Source organism: Sus scrofa, chromosome 14 (genome assembly GCF_000003025.6).
Source record: "Sus scrofa isolate TJ Tabasco breed Duroc chromosome 14, Sscrofa11.1, whole genome shotgun sequence".
NCBI lineage: Eukaryota > Metazoa > Chordata > Mammalia > Artiodactyla > Suidae > Sus > Sus scrofa.
The window spans coordinates 31056892-31084515 of NC_010456.5; the positions used below are offsets into that span (position 1 = coordinate 31056892).

Consider the following 27624-nt stretch of genomic DNA (forward strand, 5'->3'; position numbering starts at 1 on the left):
GGGGTGCCAGACCCTGGAGGCTTTCACGCCAGCAAGCTCGGCTTGCATTTCCGCGCCTCCCGCTGAGGCCAGCCGTGCAAATCTGCACCTCCCTCCCTACCCCCTCCTCTCTCCCTCCCTCCCTGCCCCGCCATCTCCGGGATGCGCCCGCCGCCTGCAACTCAGCCCTTCCAAAAGTCAGCTCTGCACACAACTCCCGGGCGGCGGCGGCGCCTGCGTGCAGAGGCGCACTCGTGACCCAACAACAAAACAGCGATGCCAGGGCGCTAACGGCGCCCGGTGCCTCCCGGGCGCCCTCCCCTCCCCACGCCTCCTCTGGCCGCCGCCCCCGCCCCCCCCATCCCGGGAGGAGTGCCCCCACCATCACTAGCCGGGCCGCGGGCTCCGAGCGCGATCGGCAACAATGTTTACGTTCCGGGGATTATGACGTCGACGCCTCCCCCCCCACACAACTGCTGAAAATGGTTTCCTAGGACTTTGCAAACGGATCTGCTTAAGTGTTGGTGCAAAACTTTGTAGATCTCGGCTCTGGCTTGCTTTATTTATTTATTTTTTGGCTTGTTTTCTTTGGTCTTCCCTCCTTCCCCCCTCCGCCAATATGCAGGGGGCAGGAGTGTTGACAATTAATTGGTGAACTCTCCTAAAAAAATGGAGGCAGAGAAAGACTCTGGAAGAAGATTGGTGTGTAGCTTTTTTTTTTTTCCCCAAATCTGTATCTGGTATATGATAGATCTATTTTTTTGTTGTTGTTTCTTGCTGCCTTTTCTTTCCTTTTCTATATTTTGCAAGAGGACCGGAAAAAAATAATAAATTGCATGCAAAAGGAAGCAAGCAGCTTACTCCTCCAGTCCCTTGTGAGGCTCAGAGTCTCAGACACTTAAGTGGGGAGATGGTAGCGGGGGAAGGCGTGGAGGGGGGTTAAGCGGGCTCGGGGTTCGCCCGGATTCTGGGGGGCTGCGAGGCCGGGCGCTCGGCGGTGGAGGGAGGAGGCAGGGGATGCGGGGAGTGGTGGGGGAGTCTCCTTAGGAAGTGAGTGTGCGCGCGCGCTTGTGGGGAGATGAGGCAGCTGCTGGTGCGTTTTGGGGTCTCCGATGGGAGCTTTGTGGCGGGCCGTCTGCCTCTCCCCTTCCCAAGCCCGGAACCCCTCCTCCCACCTCTTCTTCTTGCACTGGCGGGCGGTCGGCGGGGGCGGCTGGGGTCTCAGTCCTTCCATTTCAGCTTTCCAGCTTCCCCGGTAGCTCGGGGGCGGCTCCAGTCTTAGAAATGCCGCCGGCCCCGGGTTCCGGCTTCCCGGCTCTGCGGCCGCGGCCGCCAGGGCTGCTGTTAGCGCCGAGCCGGGCGCTGTGGCGGCTCCTCCCGGGGCCTACAAATGCCCCGCCAGCCCGTGCGCGGAGCCCCCCTCGCGGGTTACATAACCAGGCTCTCGGCCGAGTGGGCAAAACTCAACACCTCTCGGGGGAGGGGGGGGGGAGGCGAAGTCCCCAGATATCCCTTCCATGGCCTCCAAAGATGCAGGAGGGGAAGTGCCCTGTATTGGGAGCAGCCTGACCCTGGGGGTGCGGGCCCCTCTCAGTATCCTGATTTTCAGCATCTTGGGCATTTGCGCAAAGTTGCTCCGGTCGCAAAGGTGGGGTGCAGGGGGCGCGCGGCTCCTGCACCTGTTCGATCTGGGCCCAGGATGAAAGGCGACCCCCAGTTCCCCCAATAATGTCCTGGGCTCTTTGGTTTGGGTCCCTGCAGCGCCCGATTGACCGCCAGAGATACGACGAGAACGAGGACTTATCGGACGTGGAGGAGATCGTCAGCGTCCGCGGCTTCAGCCTGGAGGAGAAGCTGCGCAGCCAGCTGTACCAGGGGGACTTCGTGCACGCCATGGAGGGCAAAGGTGAGGCGCCCCTCCTTGGGCCCTCCTCCGCGCTGCGGTCCGAGCGCACGTGGGGAGGGAGCTGCCGGTGGCTGGGTTCGTATTTCGCGCCCGCGTCCCCCATTCCAGGGGATCCGGTGACGAAACGAGGCCGAGCACTGGGGGGGTGGGGTGGGGTGGCGAGGGAGGAGGGCAGGCGGGAACGGGGGCCGGGCGTGGGCCTAGGCCCGGCCCGCGCCCACCACCAGCCCTAGGGTGGGCAGAGCCAAGGGGCCGGCGGACCGAGGGACCTGGGGACAGACTGGCGGACCGAGGGAGGGCGGGTGCGCAGCGTTCTACCCCTCCTGGAGCCGGCCCAGCTCCTTGCGCTGCACGAGATGCGGCCGCCTGGCTGGAGCGGGTCTGGGGCACCCCAAGGGCATTGGGGTGAGGGCCCCCACAGGGACTGAAGCCTCCCAAACCCGGTACCATTTCGGACCCTGAAGTTAGGACCTGGCGCTGGGGACGCCCCGGGTTATTGAGTACCGCCTTCTGCAGATGGGGTCTGCAGGTCCCCATCGCTTCGTGAGCCCTGGGAGCAGGGCGGGTGAGCTCAAAGTTGGCTGGAGCTTCCACTTAAACCTGAAGCCTTTAGCCCTGCAATCCTGACGGTTTGAAGTGGGGGCTGTAAGAGGGTTGGCCCCCCTCAGACTTCAGGCGTCCCCTGGTATTTGGAGGTGAACACTTGGGAAACAAGGTCTCTTCCCAGGCCTGAGGCCTTGAGAGCTCTGTCCTCCTTGTGGGCCCTGACAGTTTAGAGCAGAAGTCTAAGAAGCCTCTGGATTTGGGGGATGTCATTCCAGCCTGAGACCTTTCAGGGCCTGACTTTCTCCCTGACCCTGGTACTAGCAAGATGTCTGGGGGTGTCTTCCAGACCTGGAGGTGGTGCTCTGCTTTGGTTTGTAGGCCTGCAAGGCCTCCGGCTGCCTGTGGAGTTGGGGCTTTGGGTTTGCCCCTGCCTACATAGGCATCTCCCTGTGCTCTCCTGGTGTTTGTGAGTTCATTTTTTTCTCCCTCAGATATTTGGGTTTCCTTCATATTGCTCTGTTTCTATTTTGTTTATCCCCCTCTCCCCTTGGAAAACCCTTTCATCCTTCATTGAGCTGATAACTGGGGAAGCACTTCCCTCCTCCAGGTTCCGGATGATTGGCTGGGGCTGTGGGGTTAGACCCTAGAAGAGACCTTCCTGGCTTTGCATTTTTGAAGTTTCTCTTTTGTGCCCATTGCTTCCTGGAGCGCCAGGCTTCTGTGTTTAGGGGTCGTGGTGGGGGAGGGAAGAAGAAATGTCTTCCAGCCTCCAGGTCTTAAGAGTCTTGCCTGTGGAGGCAGACAGTCCAGGGGTCTAGTCTCAACTACCTTTAAGTTTCCTTTGCACAAATGGGATTTTAATTCCTCTCCTTTCTTCCCATTTTTATTGAGTCATTTGGCAGATTGTAGGATAAAACAGTATGCAACTCTTCCTGGTTGTTGGTGAGGAATTCTCTGCCCAGGATCTGAGTGTTTTCTCAGGCTCATTTGAGGAAGTTGAAGCTAACGCTGGGGGTGGACTGTGTGTGTATGTGTGTGTGTGTGTGTGTGTGTGTGGAAGGGGAGAAGGTTTCCAGCAAGGGAGATGCCTTAAGTCCGCTGTCCCGGTTCCTTTCAAAGGAGAGGGCTCCAGGGCTTTTTTGGTTGTTCATTCAGATCTTGTCCCAAAACTCGAGGGAGGAGCTGAGAAACAGAAGGAGCCCTTAGCCTGGATTTAAAATAGAAGCTTCTTAAACTTCTCTGCCTTTAAATCCTTAGGAATCCCCATTCACTGGGAGCCCCTGGGGATCTGGGCTGCTAAGGTCAGGGCTTTCCCCAGCTCCGGTTTTGTTCTCTCTCTCTCCTTTGAGTGGAGTTTCCTTGGCCTCCCCCCCCCCCCCTCAAGCTACCCCGGTGAACTGTTTCCATGGGGCAGGGGTTTGAGGGGTGGTATCTCATCTCTCTCCCTTGTGACTGGCCAGGGAGGGCTGGTGCCCTTGTGAATTGCTTCAGGTACCTGAGGATTTGGGGAAGTGAGGATTTATTTCCACCTTCCCACCTCCATATTTGTGGATATGGTTGGGTCAGATCCCCTACTCTTATAAATCGAGGAGGATAGAAACAGACTTTTGATAAGGATGCTGCGGATCTACAAGCGTCATCTAGATGGAAAACTGCTCTGTGAATTTTCTTTAGGCTTCACTCTGCCCCCTTCACAAAGCTTTCACCTGGGGAGCAGCCCTTTCGGTGAACCAGCTGAAGCAAGTGTTGTGATGGCTGCAGCAGAATTTCACTATTAAGACAACAAAGCTGTGCCCAGTTCCCTAGTTATTTTGGCACCAAATACACAGTTTCCAGGGAAACCGGCTTTTCCCCCTCCCCTTCACTACGCAGGATATTACAATAAGATCTTCCCTGATGCTCAGCTACAATGAGAACCCTCCTCCCTGCTTCCTCTCAGAGGCTTCAGAGCCTCCCAGGTGGCAGTTCCTTTACTCTCTGAGCTCAGCTTGGGACGTGGTTCTCTGTTGGTCCCTCTTTTGCAGTGATGCGCTCTTTCTGTGGCTCTTTCAGGAATCTCCCTCCCCGGCCTTGGGCTGTTCATTGACAAGTTCTGACCCGTGGGGCATGCAGGGAAAGACTGAGTAGGCAGTGGAGCTGGTTGTTGGCATGGCTTCTCTTGGGCTTTGCCTAATCCAGTTTCTCTCATTTTCTGGAGCTCCTGCCCTTGCAGCTGGTGCCAGTTATCAAGTATAACCCTTTTCCTTTCTCCCTTCATTTTTCTTCCTCCCCCTAACCAATGGATCCTGGTTCATCTGCTCCTTCATGACTTAACCATCCTATGTTCATTCCAATATCCAAATAGATTTCAACTATGAGTACGTGCAGAGAGAAGCTCTCAGAGTTCCCCTGATATTTCGAGAAAAGGATGGACTTGGAATTAAGTAAGTTGCTGAAACTAATCACTTCTTCCCATCTCCTTCCCTAACACAGTTTGTATCTTGGGGTGGATTTCTTCCACCCTTTCCCCCCTCCTGTCATCACTGAGAAGGATCTTTCTTCATTATTTAGGGATAGTATCTCCTTGTTCAAGGCCTGATGAAGGGGAAAAACTCTCCAAAGATGGGTTGTGATTTTCAGAGAATTTGGGCAGTGATGACACAGTGTGCTTAAACAATGTGGCTTAGGTGTTCCCATCATGGCTCAGCAGTAACAAACCTGACTAGCATCCATGAGGACATGTGTTCGATCTCTGGCCTCACTCAGTGGGTTAAGGATCCAGTGTTGCTGGGAGCTGTGGTGTAGGTCACAGGTGTGGCTTGGATCTGACATTGCTGTGGCTGTGGCTGTGGTTGTAGCTGTGGCTGGCAGCTGTAGCTCCAATTTGACCCCTAGCCTGGGAACTTCCATATGCTGCTGGTGCAGCCCTAAAAAGACAAAAACAAACCAAAAAAAACAGTGCGACTTAGGTCCCAACTGCAGCTCGGATCTGATCCCTGGCCCAGGAATGCCAAATGCCACTGTATGCTGTGGAGTGGCCAAAAAAGAAAAAGAATTAAAAAACAAAAAAAAAACAAAACACCGGTGTGGGCTTTTTCCCCTAACCCACCGCCGTTACATGCAGCAACTTCCTAAAGAGGTCTGTGCCCTCCCTCCAATTCAGGAAACAGGCAGGCTCTGAGCGGTGAAGGGGTTGGCCAGCCTCTAGGCCCAGAGGCAAGATACCTAGATACACATTTTCTACTCAGACTCCGGGTTGGGTGGGAAACCTGTCCTTTTCTGTGGAGGGTGCATTTCCCAGGATGCTTGGCCCCTGTCTTCCCTTTCTGTTCTTGCCCCAGCACCTGCCTTCCTACTGTCTTGTTTGGTTTACATTCTCTCAGAGATCTGTCAGAGCTTGGGGTGGGGGGGGTGGGGGGCCAGGGAAGCTGGCTGGAAGAACAGGTTTCCACCCCTCGGGCAGGGGTGGGGAGAAGGCTGAGGGTGTCTTCATAGCCTGCCTCCCTCCCCAGTATCTACTGCCAGGCTTATTCCTATGAATAGAAATTAAACTTTTGGCATCGTTAATTTTTTGTGTGTGTTTTTAGGGCCGCACCCCAGGTTGAATCTGAGTGGCAGCTGCTGGCCTCCACCAGAGCTCATGGCTGGATCCTTAACCCACTGAGCGAGGCCAGGGATGGAACCCATGTCCTCATGAATACTAGTTGGGTTCATTACCACTGAGCCGCAACAGGAACTCCATTGTTAATTTTTTTTTCTTTCTTTTTTCCCCCTTTTTTCCTTTTTGGCTGTCCCTCGGCATAGGGAGTTCCTGGGCCAGGGATCAGATTCCAGCAGTAGTGCGTTTTTTTTTTTTTTTTTTTTTTTTTTTTTTTTTTTTTTTTTTTGGTCTTTTGCCTTTTCTAGGGCCACTTCTGCGGCATATGGAGGTTCCCAGGCTAGGGGTCTAATCGGAACTGTAGCCACTGGCCTATACCAGAGCCACAGCAGCACGGGATCCGAGCCGCGTCTGCGACCTACACCACAGCTCACGGCAACGCCGGATCCGTCACCCACTGAGCAAGGCCAGAGATCAAACCCGCAACCTCATGGTTCCTAGTTGGATTCGTTAACCACTGAGCCACGACGGGAACTCCAACCCAACAGTAGTCTTGACCTAAGCTACAGCTGTGGCAATGCCAGATCCTTAACCCACTGTGCCAGGGATTGAACCCACATCCCAGTGCTCCCAAGATGTTGCTGATTCCGTTGTGCTACAGCAGACACTCCCGACACCGGCTCTTATGAATGTGGTGATGTTCACTCTTAATTAACGATGATGGGAGTTCCCGCTATGGCACAATGAGAATTGGCATCTGGGAGCACTAGAATGCAGCTTTGATCATGGATCCCCAGCCCTGCACAGAGGGTTAATGATCTGGATTTCCGCAGCTGTGGCTAACTTTTAGACTGTGGCTGAGATCTGATCCCTGGCCCGGAAACTCCATATGCCACAGGGCCACAGGAAAAAGAAAAAAAGGGCCAGTGTCACCAAATCCCTGGAATTGGCGTAATATTTTTTTTTTACCTTCTAAACTTAAAGGCATCCCACCCTCCATACAACTCCTTAGGGAGAGTATTTTCTAGAAGAGGAGCCATGGAGAGAGCTACCAACCCTAAAGAAAGCTAGTGTTCGAATGCCCAACTCTGGCACTTATTCTTGACAGCACACTTGAGTTTGTCCTGGAAAAGTGGGGTGGACAGTGGCTGTCCCATCCTCTTTTCTGTAACAGTTATGCATTCAAGTATCAGGGAGAGGGAGGGATTTGGTTTGCCTATTGAGGAGAAGAAGCTGCCCCTTGGTTTGGGGGTGACCCTCTTCCTTGAGGGTCACCACTCTCCCCTGGAGTTATCTCCTTTTGGATTCTCAGCCTGGGAATGAGGGAACTCTCTTGGGAAAAACGGCCTTTCCCTGCCCCCATTGTTGGGTCTTACCCTATTGTTGCTGGCTTCTCACCAAATGTCTTTGCTTCTCTTTTTCCAGGATGCCTGACCCTGATTTCACAGTCCGAGATGTCAAACTCCTAGTGGGTAAGTTGCTGTGTGTGTGTGTGTGTCTGTGCGTGCATGCATGCATGTGAGTGCGTGTGTCCTGGAGATGCTGAAAGGAGTGGGGAGCAGAGGAGGCCTGATACCACCTGCCCATTTCGATTCTTAACTGCCTCTGAAAAGAATGTCCCCGTGGGAGGAGGCAGGAGCAGGTGTGAGTTGCAACCGTCTCATTCTGAAGAACCAGTCAGATTGCAAAGCCATGAGAAGCTGTATTAGAGGGTGTTTGCCAGTGCAGTTTTATGAGGCTGATTTGGACCCTAGCCTCCAGCTTGGCTGTCAGCGAGGCAGTCTTCGCTCTTGCCTTTGCGTCTCTGTGTGGGTTGCTGGGTAAACACTGAATACTGTGTGACCCCTGAAAGACTTTCGGACTTTATGGGGGAGGGACTCATTCTTCCTGTTTTCTTGGGGTTCCAGGCAGGTCTAGGGTGGGGCTTGGCACTGGGTGCCCAGCAAATGCTGATTAACTCCTTGAACACCTGCAGAGCCTGGCTGATCCCTGAGTGCTCTGGACTCCTGACCAGGTAGCAGGTGGCACTTCCGATTTTTCCAGGAGGTTGTTCAGTACATCATTCTTTTCAGAAGTGTTTCTCAGGCTCATTCAGAGCTTCTGCATGGTAGGCTGATTCAGAACCATGAACGTGACAGACCAGATCCCTGAAGAAATAAATCCGGGTAATAGGATGGAGCTTGATGGAGCTGTGTTTTATTTCAGATGGGGTCATCAGGGAGGGCCTCTAGGTGGAGGTGATAAGGACCATGAACAGATGAGAAGCTGGCTGTGGGAAAGAACATTCCAGATTGAGGGATGAACAAGGGCTAAGGCCAGGAGGTGGGGAAGGAATGGAAGGAGTGAGGGGGAAATTGTGGAAGTGGTAGAGGTTGCATGGCCAGGCCCATGTAGGGCCTTAGAGACTCTGGTGGGGAATTTGGGTTGGACTCCTGGTACAATGGCAAACCACTGGGGCATTTTGAAACGTGGTGAGTCGGAAGCTTTGTGATCTGATTAATATTCTTGGGAAGAGGAGTTTAAACCATTTAAAAAAAAATTGAGATAGAATTCACATACCATAAAACTCGCCATTGAACCACATTAAAGTGTACAATTCAGTGGTTTTAAATATATTCCCTATGTTGTGTAACCATTACCGTTAATTCCAGAATACTTTCATTACCCCTAATGTAAGCTTTCCCCTTTCCGTCCATCCCCTGGCAATCACGAATCTGTTTTTTGTCTCTCTGGGCTTGTCTATTCGGGACATTCCATATAAGTGGAATCGTAACATGTGGTCCTTTGTATGTGGCATCTTTCACTGAGCATCATGTATTTGAGGTTCATTAGTGTTACAGCATGTTTTAGTACTTTCTTGCTTTCTATGTCTGAATGATATCCCTTCATATGGATAGATGATGTTTTGATTATCCATTAGTCGATTAGTGGACGTTTTGGTTGTTTCTACTTCTTGGTTATTACGAAATATGTTGCTATAACTATTCATGTACAAGTTTTAGTGTGAACGTACATTTTCAATTCTTGGTATGTACCTAGGCGGGGAATTGCTAGGTCATAGGATAACTATATTTAATCTCCTGAGGAATTGCTAGACTGTTTTGCAAAGCAGCTGTGCCCTTTTACATATTCCCATTAGCAAAGTCTGAGGGTTCTAATTTTTCCACGTCCTTGTTAGTGTCTGTCTTTTTTTTTTTTTTTTTTTTTGTCTTTTTGTCTTTGCTAGGGTCACACCCGCGGCATATGGAGGTTCCCAGGCTAGGGATCTAATCAGAGCTGTTGCTGCTGGCCTACGCCAGAGCCACAGCAATGTGGGATCTGAGCCAAGTCTGCAACCTACATCACAGCTCATGGCAACGCCGAATCCTTAACCCACGGAGCGAGGTCAGGGATCAAACCCGAAACCTCATGGTTCCTGGTCAGATTCGTTAACCGCTGACCCATGACGGGAACTCCAGTGTCTGTCTTTTCGATGCTAGCCATCCTGGTGGGTAGAAAGTAGTATGATCTGATTTAAGTTCAGTAAAAGCTGAGTCTGACAGCTATGTGGAGGATGAAGGCAGCTGACCACTGGGTATGCAGATGATCCAGCCTGAATTATTGACCCAGTGATGCCTTAACTTACAAGGGAGGATTAGCTGACTACGAGGAGATAGTGCTCTTGACAGAAAGATCTCAGTTGGAGTTCCTACCATGGTGCAGTAGGTTAAGAATCCGACTGTAGGCATTCCTGTTGCATGGCTCAGTGGGTTAAGAACCTGACATAGCGTCCATGAGTATGTGTGTTTGATCCCTGGCCTCCCTCAGTGGGTTAAGGTTCCGGCATTGCCAAGGTGTGGCATAGGTCACAGATGTGCTTGGATCTGGTGTTGCTGTGGCATAGGCTGGCATCTGTAGCTCCAATTCGACCCCTAGCCTGTGAACTTCCATATGCCAAGGGTGTGGCTATAAAACAACAAACAAACAAAAGACGGAAAGAAGAATCCCACTGCAGTGGTTCGGGTCTGCGGAGGGGTGGAATTGATCCCTGGCCTGGTGCAGTGGGTTTAAAGGATCCAGCATTGCCGAAGCTGCAGCATAGGTTGCAGCTGTGGCTTGGAATCTCTGGCAGGGAAAATCTGTATGCCTCAGGTCTAGCCATAAAACTAAAAAAAGGAAAAAGAAGGATCTCAGTTAATTGGTGAGGGCATGCTCAGGAGATAGCTTTTGTTTGTTCGTTTGGGTTTAAAGCTGGATTCTAGAAGTGCTAAGGAAGTAAATGTTACAAAGGAGGCAGCAATAGGCACAAGATGAGGTGGTGAACCCCATAATCAACTCTTGGCACAGGTAAATCTCTCTGGTGCCTCAACCCAGCCCCAGCCTTTGTTGTTGGGTCTCAACCCTGCTACTTGACTGAGGGATTTGGGACAAGCTCCTTAACCTGCTTACGCTTCAGTTTCCTCATCTGCAAAATGGAGCTGATAGCAGAATCTGCCTCAAATAAGGATCCTAAAAGAGAATCAGTGATGGAGTTCCCACTGTGGTGCAACAAGATTGGTGGTATGTCTGGAGCGCCAGGACGAAGGTCCCATCCCCACTCTGGCACAGTGGATTAAAGGATCTGGCATTGCCGCAGCTGTGGCGTAGGTCACAGCTGTGGCTCGGATCTGATCCCTGGCCCAGAAACTCCATATGCTACAGGTAGGCCAAAAAAGAGAAAAAAATAAATAAATAAAGAGAATAAACTAATGCTTAGCATTGCACTAGATGTGCTCAGTAAATGTTCCCAATTATTCTGACAGCGAGATGTGGATCTGATGAGATTCTCTTTCTGAACAAAATTAAAGCCAGATTCTCAAATCTGGGCTTTAGATGATACCTCAGGCTTCATAATGTTGACTCTGGCCCTTTTGAGGAAAATTTTATTTTATTTTATTTTTTGTCTTTTTAGGGCCGCACCCATAGCATATGGAGATTCCCAGGCTAGGAATCTAATCAGAGCTGTAGCTGCCGGCCTACACCACAGCCACAGCAATGCCAGATCCGAGCCGTGTCTGCGACCTACACCACAGCTCATGGCAACGCCACATCCTTAACCCACTGAGCGAGGCCAGGGATTGAACCCACAACCTCATAGTTTCTAGTCGGATTCATTTCTGTTGCACCACAATGGGAACTCCTCCTTGAGCCTCATTCTCATCATTGTGAGAGCAAGAAGATTCAATTGGATAGTCCTGACGTCCTTGTGTGCTCTAGAAAAGTCTGGGATAGCAAAGAAAGTGGGAACTTTGCAGCCAGTGTCTCTTTGCATTTCTGCGATGATCAAAGGGAATTGGCGGATGTGAAAATGCTCTGTGAAAGTAGAGCCTGCTTTGACACTGCAAGGATGCCTTTAGTGGCATGGGGTTTACTATGCCTGATTTTTTTTTTTTTTTGCCTTTTAGGGCTACATACTAGGCACATGGAAGTTCCCATGCTAGGTGTTGAATTGGAGCTGCCTCCACCACAGCAATGCCCGTGTCTGCCACCTATACCACCTCACGGCAATGCTGGGTCCTTAACCCACTGAGCAAGGCCAGGGATTGAACCTCCATCCTCATAGGTAAGAGTCAGATTCGTTACTGCTGAGCCACAGTGGGAACCCCCTACTATACCTGTTTTAAGTCTCTGAGCATACACACAAGTTTTTGGAGACTGGCAGTGGGGACCATTTGTCCTAGTGACGTAAGTGACACATGTCTCTCAGTCTGCCCTAAGCAAAACGGAATTCATTGGTTGATGTAATAAGTTCAGGATATGATCTTAGGCATATCTATTTTTTTTTTTTGGCTGTGCACAGCATGTGGAGGTTCCCAGGCTAGGGATTGAACCCATGCCACAGTGGTGACCCGAGTCACTGCTGTGACAACGCCAGATCCTTAACCCACTTGGCCACCATAGAATGTCTTAAAAGCTTTTTATTTTATTTTGTTTTATTTATTTTATTTCAGTCTTTTTCGGGCCGCACATGGAAGTTCCCACAGTAGGGGTCCAGTGGGAGCTACAGCTGCTGGCCTATACCACAGCAACCTGGGATCTGAGCCGCGTCTTCGACCTACACCACAGATCACAGCAATGCTGGGTCCTTGACTCACTGAGCAAGGCCAGGGATCGAACCTGCATCCTCATGGGTACTGGTCGGGTTCATTAACCGCTGAGCCACGACAAGAACTCCCTAATTTTTTATTAACGTATAGTTGATTTATAGAACCTTGCCAATTTCTGTAGTTCATCAAAGTGACCGAGTCATACATGTGTAATATACATTCCTTTTTAAAAGCTTGTTATTGAAGTCTAAATTACATATAGACTAGTACCCATATGGTAACTGTATAGTTTGATTAATTTTAATAGATTGGATATGCCAGGATACTGGAACTCCAGAATCAACCCCCATTGAATTCCCATCCAGTCACTATCCTCTGCCGTTGTATAACCTGACTTCTAATGGTGTGAATGAATTTTGCCCATTTTCATATTTTATGTCGGTGGAATTGTACAGGACGTCTGTCCTCTTTTGGTTTCAGCTTCTTTCACTCAACTTTGTATTTACAGGATTCATCCATATTGTTGTGTGGATTTGGAGGCGATTTATTCTCATTGCTATATAATTTTCCATTATGTGATTATTTAACGATTTATTTATTCTATTATTAGTGGGCACTTGGGTAGCTGCCAGTTTTGGGCCGTATGCATAGTGCTGCTGTGAACGTGCTAGGCATGATTGGTGAACAAATTGATGTGTTTCCATTGAGTGTATACTTGAGAGCAGAAGGGCTTGAGTCATAGAGTTGCATATATGTTCAATTTTAGTACAGACCGTCGAGTAATTGTCCAGAGGGATCGTTCTGGTTCTTATTGCTCCATATCCTCACCAAGAGTTTGTGCGTTCAACCTTTTCATTGTTGTTGTGCCTTCATGGTGATGGGAGTGTAGTTCTCTTTCATTGTGTTTCAGTTGGCACCTTCCTTCCTTCCTCCCTTTCTCCCTTCTTTTCTTTCTTTCTGTCTTTATTTTATTTTGGCTGCACCCATGGCATATGGAAGTACCCAGGCCAGGGATCAAATCTGAGCTGCAGCTGTAACCTAGGCCACAGCTGTGCCAATGCTGGATCCTTAACCTGCTGCACCACAGCAGGAATTTCTAGCATTTTTCTAATGACTAATGAGATTGAGCTCCATTTCCTATGTTCACTTGCTCTTTGAATATCTTCTCTTTTTTTTACGGCTGTGCCAGCCAGGGATAGAACCGATGCCTCTGCAGTGGCCCAAATCGCTGCATTCTGATTCTTTTTTTTTTGGGCAAGGAATAGATTTATTAAGATAGGACGCTTGTGAGAGATGCAAGTGGGCACTCAAGGGGGATCTGCCACTGCAGTCTGATTCTTAACCCATGGTACCACAGTGGAAACTCCTGGATATCTTTGGTGAAATGACTGAGCAAGTCTTTTCTCCATTATTTTAAAAGATTGTCTCTTATTTATTTATTTATTATTATTTTAAAATTATTATTATAATTTTTTTCCCATAACTCTTGGCATATGGAAGTTCCCAGGCTAGGGGTCAAATCAGAGCTACAGCTGTCAGCCTGCACCACAGCCACAGCAACGCAGGATCCGAGCCTTGTCTGCAACTTAGACTGCAGCTCATGGTAACACTAGATCCTTAACACACTGAGGGAAGCCAGGGATCGCACTCGAGTCCTCATGGATACCAGTCGGGTTCATTGCTACTGAGCCACGATGGGAACTCAAAGATGGTCTCTTGATCTTACGATCATATTGATCGTAAGATGTGTCAGTTGCCTAGGGCCAAACAGAGTACCACTGATTGGTGACTGAAACAGCAGAAATTTATTTTCTCATAATTCTGGAGCTAGAAGTACAAGATCAAGGTGTCGGCAGGGTTAGTTTCTTCGAAGGTCTTTCTCCTTGGTTTATAGACAGTCATCTTCTCCCTATGTCTTCATATGGGCTTCCCTCTGTGTGTATCTGTTCCAGTCTCTTCCTTTTATGAGAACACCAGTCTTACTGGATTAGGGGCCACCCGAAAGTCCTCATTTTGACTTAATTACCTCTTTAAAGACTTTATTTCCAAACATGGTTACATATTGAGTTACTGGGAGTTAGAAAAACACCAATCTGGAGGACACAGGTCAGCCCATAATATAGTTTCTTTCTGTATTCCAGATGTCAGTACACAGTCCAGAATCATCTCCTACTGTTTTTTTTTTTTAGTGGTGCACATGCAGCATATTGAAGTTCCCAGGCTCGGGGTTGAATTGGAGCTAAAGCTGCTGGCCTACGTACGCCATAGCCACAGCCATGCTGGATATTTAACTTACTGAGTGAGGCTAGGGATTGAACCCTCATCCTTATGGATACTAGTCATGTTCATTACCGCTGGGCCACAATGGGAACTCCTGGGTTGCCCCTTTTTTAGTCTTTTTAGGGCTGTACCCTTGGCATATGAAGGTTCCCAGGCTAGGGGCTGAATTGGAGGTGTAGCTGCCGGCCTACACCACAGCCACAGCAATGCCAGATTTGAGCCGTGCCTGTGACCTACACCACAGCTCACGGCAATGGTGGATCCTCAACCCACTGAAACCCTCATCCCCAGGGATGCTAGGCAGATTCATTTCCACTGAGCCATGGCAGGAAATCCCTGGGTTGCCTTTTCATACTTTTAAAGATGTTTTTGAATAAGCAGACATTCTTAATTTTAACAAGGACTGTTTAGCTCTTCTTGGTCTATTGATTGATTTTATGTCTTGTGAATTAGTAAAATTTTGTATACGTCAAGGTCACGAAGATACTCATGTTGGTCTTGCAAAGCTTTGTTGTTTGAGCTCTCACATTCGCATCTATAGTTCATCTGGAATTGATTTTTTTTTTTTTTTTTGGGTCTTTTTGTCTTTTAGGGCTGCACCAGCAGCATGTGGAGATTCCCAGGCTAGAGATCGAATCGGAGCTGTAGCGGCTGGCCTATACCACAGCCACAGCAACACGAGATCTGAGCTGCATCTGTGACCTACACCACAGCTCCCAGCAACACTGGATCCTTAACCCACTGAGTGAGGCCAGGGATTGAACCTGTGTCCTCATGGATGCTAGTTGGGTTTGTTAACCGCTGAGCCACGATGGGAACTCCTGAATTGATTTTTGTGTTGGTTGTGAGAAAGAAGTCAAGATCCTTTTTTTTTTCCTATGGGGATATCCAATTGATCAGCACTATTATTGAAAATACACCCTCTCCCCATGGTACTGAATTGTTACCTTTGTTGTGAATTAGGCTAACTGCATTCCGTTTGATGCTCTGATATGTGCCCCCCACCCCCAGGATTTCTGTCCTAGATAGTTCATTCAAGAAGACTGGGGGGAGTTCCCGTCGTGGCACAGTGGTTAGCGAATCCGACTAGGAACCATGAGGTTTTGGGTTCGATCCCTGCCCTTGCTCAGTGGGTTAACGATCCGGCGTTGCCGTGAGCTGTGGTGTAGGTCGCAGATGCGGCTTGGATCCCGCGTGTTGCTGTGGCTCTGGTGTAGGCCAGTGGCTACAGCTCCGATTGGACCCCTAGCCTGGGAACCTCCATATGCCGCAGGAGCGGTCCAAGAAATAGCAAAAAAAAAAAAGACAAAAAAAAAAAAAAAAGAAGACTGGGGGGAGTTCCCATCGTGGCTCTGTGGAAATGAATCCAACTAGGAACCATGAGGTTATGTGTTTGATCCCTGGCCTCACTCAGTGGGTTAAGGATCCGGTGTTGCTGTGAACTGTGGTGTAGGTTGCAGATGCGGCTTGGATCTGGCGCGGCTGTGGCTGGCAGCTGTAGCTTTGATTCAACTCCTAGCCTGGGAACCTCCATGTACCACGGGTGTGGCCCTAAATAGCAAAAATAAATAAATAAATAAAAATAGGGAGTTCCCGTCGTGGTGCAGTGGTTAACGAATCCGACTAGTAACCATGAGGTTGCGGGTTTGGTCCCTGCCCTTTCTCAGTGGGTTAACAATCCGGCGTTGCCGTGAGCTGTGGTGTAGGTTGCAGACGCGGCTCGGATCCCGCGCGCGTTGCTGTGGCTCAGGCGTAGGCCAGTGGCTACAGCTCCGATTGGACCCCTAGCCTGGGAACCTCCATATGCCACGGGAGCGGCCCAAAGAAATAGCAAAAAATAAATAAATAAATAAATAAATAAAAATAAAAGAAGACTAGGTTATTTTCACATCTATAGGTTGGGAGATTGGGGAAGAGATAATTTTAATTGTCTTTGAAGATGCTTTTACCTTCTGAGAAGACATATCCAGGAGCTCCCTTGTGGTGCATTGGGTTAAGGATCCAGTGTTGTCACTTCAGTGGCTTGCATTGCTACCATGGCACAGGTTTGATCTCTGGCCCGGGAACTTCCACATGCCTTGGGCTCGGCCAAAACAAACAGAAGTTCCCATCATGGTTCAATGGGTTAAGAACTCGACTAGTATCCATGAGGATTTGGGTTTTGACCCCCTGGCCCCGCCCAGTGGGTTAAGGATCTGCCGTTTGCCTTGAGTTGTGGTGTAGGTCACAGATGTGGTTCAGATCCGGGGTTGCTGTGGCTGTGGTGTAGGCCAGCAACTGCAGCTCTAATTCGATCCCTAGCCTGGGAACTTAAGGTACCTTGGGTGCAGCCCTAAAAAGAAAAGCAAACCAAAGACATATCCATAAAGTGCAGGGTCCCCACTCCTTGTCCATGCTTATATCACTGAGAGATGGGAGGGGCCCATGGCTACGGGGGGGATATGCATATTATCTATTTTTTTTTTTCTCTAGTGGGGGTACCCAAGCCAATCATGCTTTGTTGGAAAAATCTTCATGACCAATCACTTCATTCAGTATTTCTTTATTCATCCAATTGGAGTAGCAATCACCTATCTTTTACAGTATGTTTATATGACCTCATTTTGCCCTCACCAATAATCATATAAACTATGTATTGTTCACTTCTCCAGATGGAGATCTGAGGCTCAGAGGGAGCTGCCCACATGGCTAGTGAGTGGGCAATGCAGACAGGACCCGGCTGTTTCCAAAGCCCATGCTTTTGTTTCATGATTTCCCAACTTTAACCTTCCTCCGTGCATTCTTCACTCACAGATTTGCTGGATTTCTGTGTGTGTCCGGCCCTGTGCAAGATACTGGGGTTAGGGGACTCTTGAGGCATAGACTCTACCCTTGACTGGCTCTGTTTAGGGAGAAGACTAAAATCTCATGCCTTAGAAATCAAAGTTGGCTAATTTTTCCCCAAACAGTCCTGTTTTTCTTCATCTTTTTTTTTTTTTTTTTGGTTGCACCTGTGGCATACCGAAGTTTCCTGGGCCAGTGATTGAACCCATACCTCACCAGCAACCAGTGCCACTGCAGTGACCACACTGGATCCTTAACCTGCTTAGACAGAGCCACAGGGAACTTCCTCCCCAGAACTTTTATTTATTTTTAATTTTTTATTTTTGCTAGTCTTTTTTTTTTTTTTTTTCATGTTTTGGCCACCTTGCAGCATATGGAGCTCCCGGGCCAGGAATCAGATCCGAGCCATAGCTGCAACCTATGCTGCAGCTGTAGCAATCCCAATCCTTAACCCAATGTACTGAGCCAGGGGTTGTATCTGTATCCCATTGCTGCAGAGATGCCACTGATTCCGTTGTGTTACAGTGGTAACTCCTTTACTAGTCTATTTTTAAAATTGAAGTATGACTGTCTTACCATACTGTGTTAATTTGAGCTCTGTAACAGAGTGATTCATATATATATATATATTTTTTTTTTTTTTTTCTTTGTCTTCTTGCCATTTCTTGGGCCGCTCCCATGACATATGGAGGTTCCCAGGCTAGGGGTCCGATTGGAGCTGTAGCTACCAACCTACGCAGAGCCATAGCAACTCGGGATCCAAGCCACATCTGTGACCTACACCACAGCTCATGGCAACGCTGGATCCTTGACTCACTGAGCAAGGCCAGGGATTGAACCTGCAACCTCATGGTTTCTAGTCGGATTTGTTAGCCACTGAGCCACAACGGGAACTCCTATATATATATATATATAAATTTTTTTTTGGTTGTTTTCTGTGATAGGTTATTATAAGATATTGGATATATTTCCCCCTGTCATACAGTAAATCTTTCTTGCCTGTCTATTTTTTTGTAAAGTAGTTTGTATCTGTTAATCCCATAGTCCTAGTTTATCCCTCTCCCCTCCTCAGACCTTTTAAAAGTTGGTTTAAAATCATAGACTTTGGGAGTTCCCGTCGTGGCGCAGTGGTTAACGAATCCGACTAGGAACCATGAGGTTGCGGGTTCGGTCCCTGCCCTTGCTCAGTGGGTTAACGATCCGGCGTTGCCCTGAGCTGTGGTGGAGGTTGCAGACGCGGCTCGGATCCCGCGTTGCTGTGGCTCTGGCGTAGGCCGGTGGCTACAGCTCCGATTCGACCCCTAGCCTGGGAACTTCCATATGCCGCGGGAGCGGCCCAAGAAATAGCAACAACAACAAAAGACAAAAAGACCAAAAAAAAAAAAAATCATACACTTTGAAAAATGTTGAACTCTGGAATAGTTTTTAGAACTCTCCTAGTTGTGCTTTCCCATTTCACAGGTGGGCAAAACTAAGGCCCGGAAAGGTGTGACTTGCAAGCGGCCCAGCAGTAGATGGCCCATCAGATTCAGATGTAGGTTTAAATTTCAGCAATTGGGAAATGATGCTTGTAACACAACCCAGGGGGAAACGTGGACCTGGAGGGGTGTAGATGAGTTCAGTTCTGTCCACATTGAATTTGAGCTCCAGAGTGACGCTCCTGTTGGACAGCTAGGAGGGAGGCATTGACCTAGCAGGGCGGATAGAAATGCAGGTTCATGAAGTCAGAAGAGCTGAGGATCCCAAGGGAGGAAGTTCCTGAGGGTTCAATTATGTTTTCAGGTATGTTTTTTTCACTAAAATAAATACCCACCTCACTGATTGGTCCTATTTCCTTTTTCCTAGAAATTTGGTACTCTAAAATAAAAATTTTGGAGTTCCTATTTTGGTTTAGCGGTAACAAACCTGACTAGTATCCTTGAGGATTTGGGTTCGCTCCCTGACCTAGATCAGTGGGTTAAGGATCTGGCATTTCTATGAGCTGCACTGTAGGTCACAGATGTGGCTCAGATCCCACGTTGCTGTGTCTGTGGTGTAGACAGGCAGTTGCAGCTCTGATTGGACCCTTAGCCTGGGAACTTGCTTTTGCTGCAGGTGTGGCCCTATAACAAAAGCAAAAAAAAAAAAAAAAAAAAAAAAAAAAAAATCAAAATCTTTTTTTTTTTTTTTTTGTCTTTTCTAGGGCCGCTCCTGCAGCATATGGAGGTTCCCAGGCTAGGGGTCAAATCGGAGCTGCAGCCACCGGCCTACGCCAGAGCCACAGCAACTCGGGATCCGAGCCACGTCTGCAACCTACACAGCTCACGGCAATGCTGGATCCTTAACCCACTGAGCAAGGGCAGGGACCGAACCTGCAACCTCATGGTTCCTAGTTGGATGCGTTAACCACTGAGCCACCAAGGGAACTCCGAAAAATCAAAATCTTGATGGTGCTGGGAGCCCAGGGGAACTGTCCTTGCTTCTGTCCCTATTTGCCTCATGGGAATCTCTCCCCTGTGGTGTAGCTCCTTAGAATATAAATAATAGCATTAACTATTTTTTTACTGAGATCTTCATAGCCAAGGATCTTTCCTACACTTTTTTTTGGTCTAATCCACATAAAACCCTATTTTTCACTACTCCCATTTTATATATGTCAAAACTGAGGCTCAGAGTGACTTGTCCACAGTTGAATAGTTAGTGTGTGGAAGAGCTGAGATTTGTGCCCATATTTGACTATAGAGCTGTTTTCTTAACTTGGGCACGCTACTCAGTATCTCCTCATCCAGAAATCTTTGTTGCTGTTGGTGAGGGTGTCTTTTGGATTTTCTTGCCTGATTGGGTTCAGGCCTGGTTTGTCAGTCCAGGTTTTGTATCTTTTTCTTCTTCTTCTTCTTCTTTTTTTTTTTTTTTCTTTTTTGGGCTGCCCTGAGGTACATGGAGTTCCCTGGGCCAGGGATCAGATCTAAGCCATAGTTTTAACCTACACCACAGCTGCGGCAACACTGGATCCTTTACCCACTGTGCCAGGCTGGGAATCAGATCTGTGTCCCATTTCTCCAGAGATGCCGCCTATCCTGTTGGGCCACAGTGGGAACCCCTGTATCTGCTTTTATTTATTTATTTTGGCTGCACCTGTGGCACATGGAAGTTCCCAGACCAGGGATCAAATCCGAGCTGTAGCTTCAACCTGAGCCACAGCTGTGGCAACAACAGATCCTTAACCCACTGCACCACAGCAGGGACTCCCCGTATCTTCATATGCCCATTTATCTATGAGGGTCAGAGTCTTAAGCCCAGGGCACAGAGGACAACCTGGCACTGTCTTGGGGATAATTCTTTTTCGGCTGTGCCCACAGCATGCAGAAGTTCCTGGGCCAGGGATTGAACCTTTGCCACAGCAAAGCCACCAAGGAATCTCTTGGGGATAATTTTAAAAGGTGCAAAGGTGAGGGTGTCAGAAGATATAGTGCTCAGGGAAAACCTGTGGACCTTTGCAAGTATCCTCTTATTTCACAAAGAGGAAACTGAGGCCTAAATGTGGGCAGAGATCTGTCCCAAGTTGTGCAGTGACTAAGCCCCGGGCCCTCTCTTTCCCGTACCTTTGCACCTTCAATTTCGGATAGTGTCCTCACTAGGACCCCTGCTTTTTTTTTCTTCCTTTCTTTTTTTTTTTGTCTTTTTGCTATTTCTAGGGCCACTTCTGCGGCACATGGAGGTTCCTAAGCTAGGGGTCTCATCGGAGCTGTAGCTACCCCCACAGCTACAGCAACGCGGGATCCAAGCCGCATCTGCAGCCTACACCATAGCTCACAACAACGCCTTGACACACTGAACAAGGCCAGGGATGGAACCTGCAACCTCATGGTTCCTAGTCGGATTCGTTAACCACTGAGCCATGACAGGAACTCCAAGGACCCCTGTTTTTAAGTTTATAAAGTGCTTCCAATAATTGTGTCAGGCCATTAGGGCCAGTCCTATTATCTCCACTTTGCATATGAACAAACTGAGGCCTGGAAAGGTTCAGGGTTATCCCTAAGGCCTCACTGCTGGGAAATAGTAGAGCAGGATCCAAACCATGGCCTGTCCTCTTGCTAATAATCACTGCCTCTGTGAGATGGATGAGGAGATGCACCCAAAAAGCAGAATAAAAAACCAGCTCAGGAATTTCCTGGTGGCATAGTGGGTTAAGGACCTGGTGTTGTCACTGCTATGGTGCTGGTTTGATCCCTGCCCTGGGGATTTCTGCATGCAGTGGGTATGGCCAAAAAAAAAAAAAGCCAGAAACTTGAGGATGACAGAGAAGCTTCCAGAACTATGATACAGGACACTTGCGTGTACTCTCTGTAGAGCGGGCTCAGGTGGAGTTTGGACTCAGTGCCCCTGCATGCTTTACAGCCTTCAAGGTGACTTTGCACCCTGCTCCTGGTTGTGAGCCCATGGCTCTTGGAGCTGATTGATGGAACCTTCAAAGCAAGGGCTATGAGGCCATGGATTAATTTATGCCATGGAATTTGTTGATTGTGCATGGAGCTGGTGAGCCCAGAAAACCAATGGGACTGGGAGGGAGGAGGAGGGAGAGAGGCGGGGAGGGGGCTGCTGAGCTGTTGCCCTACTTAAGAACTCCAGGCACCACTGTGGCCCAGGAAAATTTCTCCCATAACCCATTGACTTCAGGGGCCTGAGTTCCAGCGCTGTGGAACCCCTGCAGGCACCTTGTCCCCCTCACCTGCCCCAGGGGTGGCTGTTCCCCAGAGCTTGGATCGCCACATTCCATTCTTAGCACTGACCTGTCCCTTCTGTCCCTTTGGGACACTGCCGCCTTCGCTGGGTTGAGCTTCCTGCTTGGAGACCAGTCCAAGTGCCCCTTTCCCACCAGTGGCAGATCAGACTGGGAAGCTGAGAAGACGAACCTAATGCTCAGACTGAAAGGGACTAGCAGGCCTCACTTGTCCCCAGTGACCCCTCTCCATCTCTTCCCTCTTCCTCCTACTCCCTCCAGTTCACATTTAAAAAGATCATCTGAGAGCATTTAAAAACTAGGCTAGGAGTTCCCTGGTAGCTCAGTCACTGCTGTGGTGTGGATTTGATCCCTGGTCTGGGGAACCTCTGTAAATTGTGGGTGTGACACAGGTGTGAACTAAACTGCAGCCACAGCAACGGCGGATCTTTAACCCACTGTGCTGTGCCAGGGATTGAACCTGCATCCCAGTGCTCCCAAGACACCGCTGATCCTATTGTGCCACAGTGGGAACTCCAAAAAATTAAAAAATTAAAAAAAAGAGTTCCCGTGTGGCACAGCAGAGATGAATCCAACTAGGAACCACAAGGTTTCAGGTTCGATCCCTGGCCTCCCTCAGTGGGTTAAGGATCTGGAGTTGCCGTGAGCTGTGGTGTAGGTTGAAGACATGGCTTGGATCTGGCGATGCTGTGGCTCTGGTGTAGGCTGGCAGCAACAGTTCCGCTTAGACCCCTAGCCTGGGAACCTCCATGTGCCATGGGTGCGGCCCTAAAAGGACAAAAAGACCAAAAAAAAAAGAACTAGGCTAAAAATCATTGTGTGGGCCTGGAAGAGGACCTAAAAATGACCTAACCCAGTGATTTTCAAAGGGAAACCCTGGGACTCCAGGTCTGAATTCTGAGTGCTTCCCCCTTCCCACTTCAACCTGAGCTGCTTGTTTTTATTTATGTATTTGGTTCTTGTCAGAACTTCTGTTTGCAGGAAGAGTTCTTGGCAGTGAAACGTATAAGGGTCAACTTCTTTCTGTCTTTATGTGTGAGGCCTCTGATTCCTAGAGTTGGGCAGTTGGGGTTGCTGGGACTAGAGCTCAGGCCAGGGATCTTGGAACTGTCACAGTCCTAGATGCCCTTGAGGCTCTCATAGCTTGTTCTGTGACCTCCAGTGGGCCGGCATTTACTGAGGACCAAGTTGGGCACCTCCAGCCTGGTTCTTCGAGAATAAAATAGGCTGGATAGGAGTTCCTGCTGTGACACAGTAGGGTTAAGAATCCGACTTGTGGCTTGGGTCACTGTAGAGGTGTGGGTTTGATCCCCAGCCCTACGCAGTGGGTTGAAGGATCTGGATTTGACACAGCTGTGGTGGTGTAGGTGTGGCCATAAAATTTAGAGAGGGGAAAAAAAAAAAACAGGAGTTCTTGTGGCTCAGTGGGTCATGAACCCGACTGGTATCCATGAGGACTCAGGTTCGATCTCGGGCAACTTGATTTAAAATAAACATGTTTTAAAATTTGGGAGTTCCTGGGAGTTCCCGTTGTGGCTCAGCTGAAATGAATCTAACTAGTATCCATGAGGATGCGAATTTGATCATTGGGTTAAAGAATCTGGCATTGCTGTGAGCTGCGGAGTAGATTGCAGATGCGGCTTGAATCTGGCATGGCTGTGGCATAAAATTTATCATCTTGGAGTTCCTGTCATGGCTCAGTGGTAACAAACCTGACTAGGATCTGTGATGTTGCGGATTCGATCGCTGGCCTTGCTCAGTGGGTTAAGGATCCTGCGTTGCCGTGAGTTGTAGTGTAGGCTGGATCTGGCGTGGCTGGGGTATAGGCTGGCAGCTGCAGCTCTAATTCAGCCCTTAGCCTGGGAACTTGCATATGCCTTGGGTGTGGACCTAAAAAGCAAAAAAAAAAAAAAAAAAAAATTCCTTAAAGTGACTAAATATAGTCATTGCTCCCATTTCCCATTGTTTCCCATGTGACACATTTTACTTTCTTCTTTTTAAATTTTATTTATTTGTATATTTTTGGGTTGTGTCCATGGCATGTGGAAGTTCCTGGTCCAGGGATGGAACCCACACCATAGCAGTGACCAGAGCTGCAGCAGTGATAATGCTGGATCCTTAAGCCGCTGAGCCACCAGAAAACTCCTTTTTTAACAGTTGTATGAGTCAGAACATAAATGAGGTTCTTGCGGTGTGATGGGTCAAGGTGCCTTCTCTTATAATCCCTGGGCTCTCCCTCAAATTGGAGAAGTTTGACATGTGGAGTTTTTTGCCTGGATTTTGCCAATAGCATTCCCTGTTGTAGTTTAATCTGCTCTTCTATTCTCAGCAGTTTCTCTAAATAGGTAGTTGGGTGTTGATGCTAAATCAGATTCAGTCTGTCTGTCTCACTCTTTCTATACAAAAATGCGTACTCATTCATTAATGAATTCATTCACTTTTTTCTGAAAAGATTGATTCATAGATCCATCAGGAGCATATGTTAGGTCCTCTCTTTCTATCCATCTCTATCTTTTTTTTTTTTTTTTTTTTTCCTTTTTAGGGCTGCACCTGCAGCATATGGAAGATCCGGGGTTAGGGGGTTGAATCAGAGCTGCAGCTGCACCAAATCTAAGCAAAATCTCTGATGTACACCTGAGCCCGCAGCAGTGTTGGAGCCTTAACCCACTGAGCAAGGCCAGGGATCAAACCCACATCCTCACAGACACTATGTTGGGTTTTTAACCTGCTGAGCCACAAGAGGAACTCCTCTATATCTTTTTTTTTTGTCTTTTCTAGGGCTGCATCCGCAGCATATGGAGGTTCCCAGGCTAGAGGTCTAATCTGAGCTGTAGCCACCGCCCTATACCACAGCCACAGCAACGCAGTATCTGAGCCGAGTCTGCAACCTACACCACAGCTCACGGCAATGCTGGATCCTTAACCCACTGAGCGAGGCCAGGGATCAAACCACATGGTTCCTAGTTGGATTTGTTAACCACTGAGCCACGACAGGAACTCCTCCTCTATATCTTTTTGATGTTAGCAGCCTTCAATGCCTCTATCTCCATTGTTTTTTTAGGGGCTGCAAAGTGGTGATGCTCTAATTCTGCCATTCCTGTGTCATGTATTGGCTGGAATATATCCACAGAGAGGAACTTTCCCTCATCTGCTGTTTGCTTCACAGCTGGCCTTTTTCTCAGATGGGTCAGACTCCTAAGCCTATGATGGTCACTAACACCAGTGCTCTTCTGCCTCCCTTGGAAGTGTGCTAACATTCCTGCATTTCTCACTGCCACCTGCGGGCTGGAACCCAGCAGGGCTGAATTCTCCTTACTGGTGCATTTGTGTTTCTCTGGGTTTTTATGGAGCCTAGGCACCCAGAAAAGACTTTCCTTCTTCCTCCCTCTACTGCCACTCTGCCTCCTCCCACAGACAGTGGCTTCCAAGACTCGGGGGAGCTGGATGGAGCTCCCTGCTCACTGAGGAAGCTATTTTTAGAACTACTCCAGATACAGCCCCTCAGCCTCTCCCACCCTTGGGCGTCTTCCATACCATCTCCTGCCCATCTCAGCCCCAGCACGCCTCATGGCTTAAGGATTCCAAGTCCTGACGGCTCTTGGCATCTGAGGGTGGGGCACGCCCAGTGGATCAGCAGGGGACCTGCATGCACCTGGCTAAGAGCACAGAGAGCCCTGGGATTGTGTTGGGGAGAGGGGGCCTGGAGTCTGGTTGGTTAGTGCTCAAAAAAGTAAAAAACTGATGGGGTTCCTGTTGTGGCTCATCCGGTTAAAAACTCGACATAGTATCCATGAGAGTGTGGGTTCGATCTCGGCCTTGCTCTGTGGGTTAAGGATCCGGTGTTGCAACAAGCTAAGGTGTAGGTCACAGATGCAGCTTGCATCTGGTGTTGCCCTGGCTGTGACCTAGACCAGCAGCTGCAGCTCTGATATGACCCCTAGCCTGGGAACTTCCATATGCCGAAGGTACGGCCATGAAAAGAAAGAGGAAAAAAAAGGAGGAGGCGTTCCCATTGTGGTGCAGCAGAAATGAATCCGACTAGTAACATGAAGTTGCAGGTTCAATCCCTGGCCCTGCTTAGTGAGTTAAGGATCTGGCGTTGCCATGAGCTGCGGTGTAGGTTGCGGATATGGCTTGGATCTGGCATGGCTGTGGTGTAGGCTGGCAGCTATAGCTCCTGTTTGACCCTTAGCCTGGGAACCTCTGTATGCTGCAAGTGTGGCCCTAAAAGGCAAAAGAAAAGAAAAAAGTAGGAGTTCCTGCTGTGGCTCAGTGGTAACGAAACTTACTGGTATTCATGAGGACACAGGTTCTATCCATGGCCTTGCTCAGTGGTTTGGGGATCTGGCATTGCTGTGAGCTGTGGTGTAGGCCAGCAGCTGCAGCTCTGATTCAACTATACTAGCCTGGGGGTGCAGCCCTAAAAAAGAAAACAAAAAGATAAAAATCCAAGTTCTTGCTATGGCACAGGGGTTAAGGATCCGATTGTAGAAGTTCCCGTCATGGCTCAGTGGTTAACAAATTCGACTAGGAATCATGAGGTTGTGAGTTCGATCCCTGGCCTTGCTCAGTGGGTTAAGGATCCAGCATTGCCGTTAGCTGTGGTATAGATCACAGACGTGGCTCGGATCCTGTGTTGCTGTGGCTTTGGTGTAGGCCAGCAGCTACTGCTCCGGTTAGACCCCCAGCCTGGGAACCTCTATATGCTGTGGGAGTTGCCCTAGAAAAAGGCAAAAAAAGACCAAAAAAAAAAAAAAAAAAGATCCAGTTACAGAGGTTCAGGTCATTGTGGAGGTGCAGATTCAATCCCTAGCCTGGTGCAGTGGGTTAAGGATCTGGTGGCACTGGTCACAGGTATGGCTCGGATTGCATCCCTGGCCTGGGGACTTCCATATCCTGTGGTTGCAGTCATTAAAATATAAAATAAAAAATGGGCCTTTCCCATCCACATCCTTCTGTGATCCATGATGATTGCTCTAAGGTTGTCACTTCATGACTGCACAGGACCTCCAGATGTTCTCCAGATTGGAGGGTGGGTGGGGTTCCATCTTCCCCAGTATGAGGAAGGTTACATATACCCTGGCCAGGTTCCCCCAGGTCATGTCTTCAGTTCAGCTGTCATTGACACGTGAAGTCATATGTTAACTGCTAGACAGGCATAAGTGAATAACACCCAGTGTTTGTTTATTCATTCTGCGTATATTTACTGAACTCCTATTATGTGTCAGTGTCTGTTCTAGAGACTTGGGATAGAGCTGTGAGCAAGGCTGACAGGACTTCCGCTCTCACAGCCCCTAGTAGGGAGACGGGGAAATACGTGATTTAGGATAAAATGGTGTATTGTCCTCTGTGGACATTTTTCTCTCTGTGAAGCTACTGGGTAAACAGTATAGTTACGCAGAATGTCTATCCTGTGACACCCTTGCGGTAGCAGCTTGGAGGCTAAGGAGCAGAACAGCCCTTCTCTGCCTTCAAATTCGACATTTATGGAGCCACGTAGGTTTACCCAGTAATTCTCTCATCAGCCTTTGTGTGTTTCCTGGGGCCACCATAAAGTACCACAAACTTGTGGCTAAAACCACAGAAGTTGATTCTCTCAGAGTTTCAGAGGCCAGAAATCAGAAATCAAGGTGTTGGCAGGGCTAAGCTCTCCCTGAAGGCTCTAGGGGGAATTCTTTTTTTCTTTTAGGGTTCCTGGGTTGGCTGCAAGCTGTGGCATTGGTCGAAG

The 27624-nt window shown here is 48.8% G+C and overlaps 1 protein-coding gene across 8 annotated transcripts in view; it reads left to right on the top strand.

Annotated features, from left to right (window-relative positions):
• Positions 230–27624, top strand: part of KDM2B (lysine demethylase 2B) — a 145973-nt gene continuing 118578 nt past the window's right edge. For 2 of the 8 annotated variants that reach the window (XM_021073420.1, XM_021073425.1), the window contains exons 1-4: positions 362–681; positions 1741–1885; positions 4776–4854; positions 7434–7480. In XM_021073420.1, coding sequence (XP_020929079.1) covers positions 649–681; positions 1741–1885; positions 4776–4854; positions 7434–7480 — 304 coding nt within the window. In that variant the 5' untranslated portion in view covers positions 362–648. Of the gene's footprint in view, positions 682–721; positions 1073–1740; positions 1886–4775; positions 4855–7433; positions 7481–27624 lie in introns of those variants that run through there. The other 6 variants (XM_021073426.1, XM_021073427.1, XM_021073422.1 and 3 more) reach the window with 6 other exon arrangements.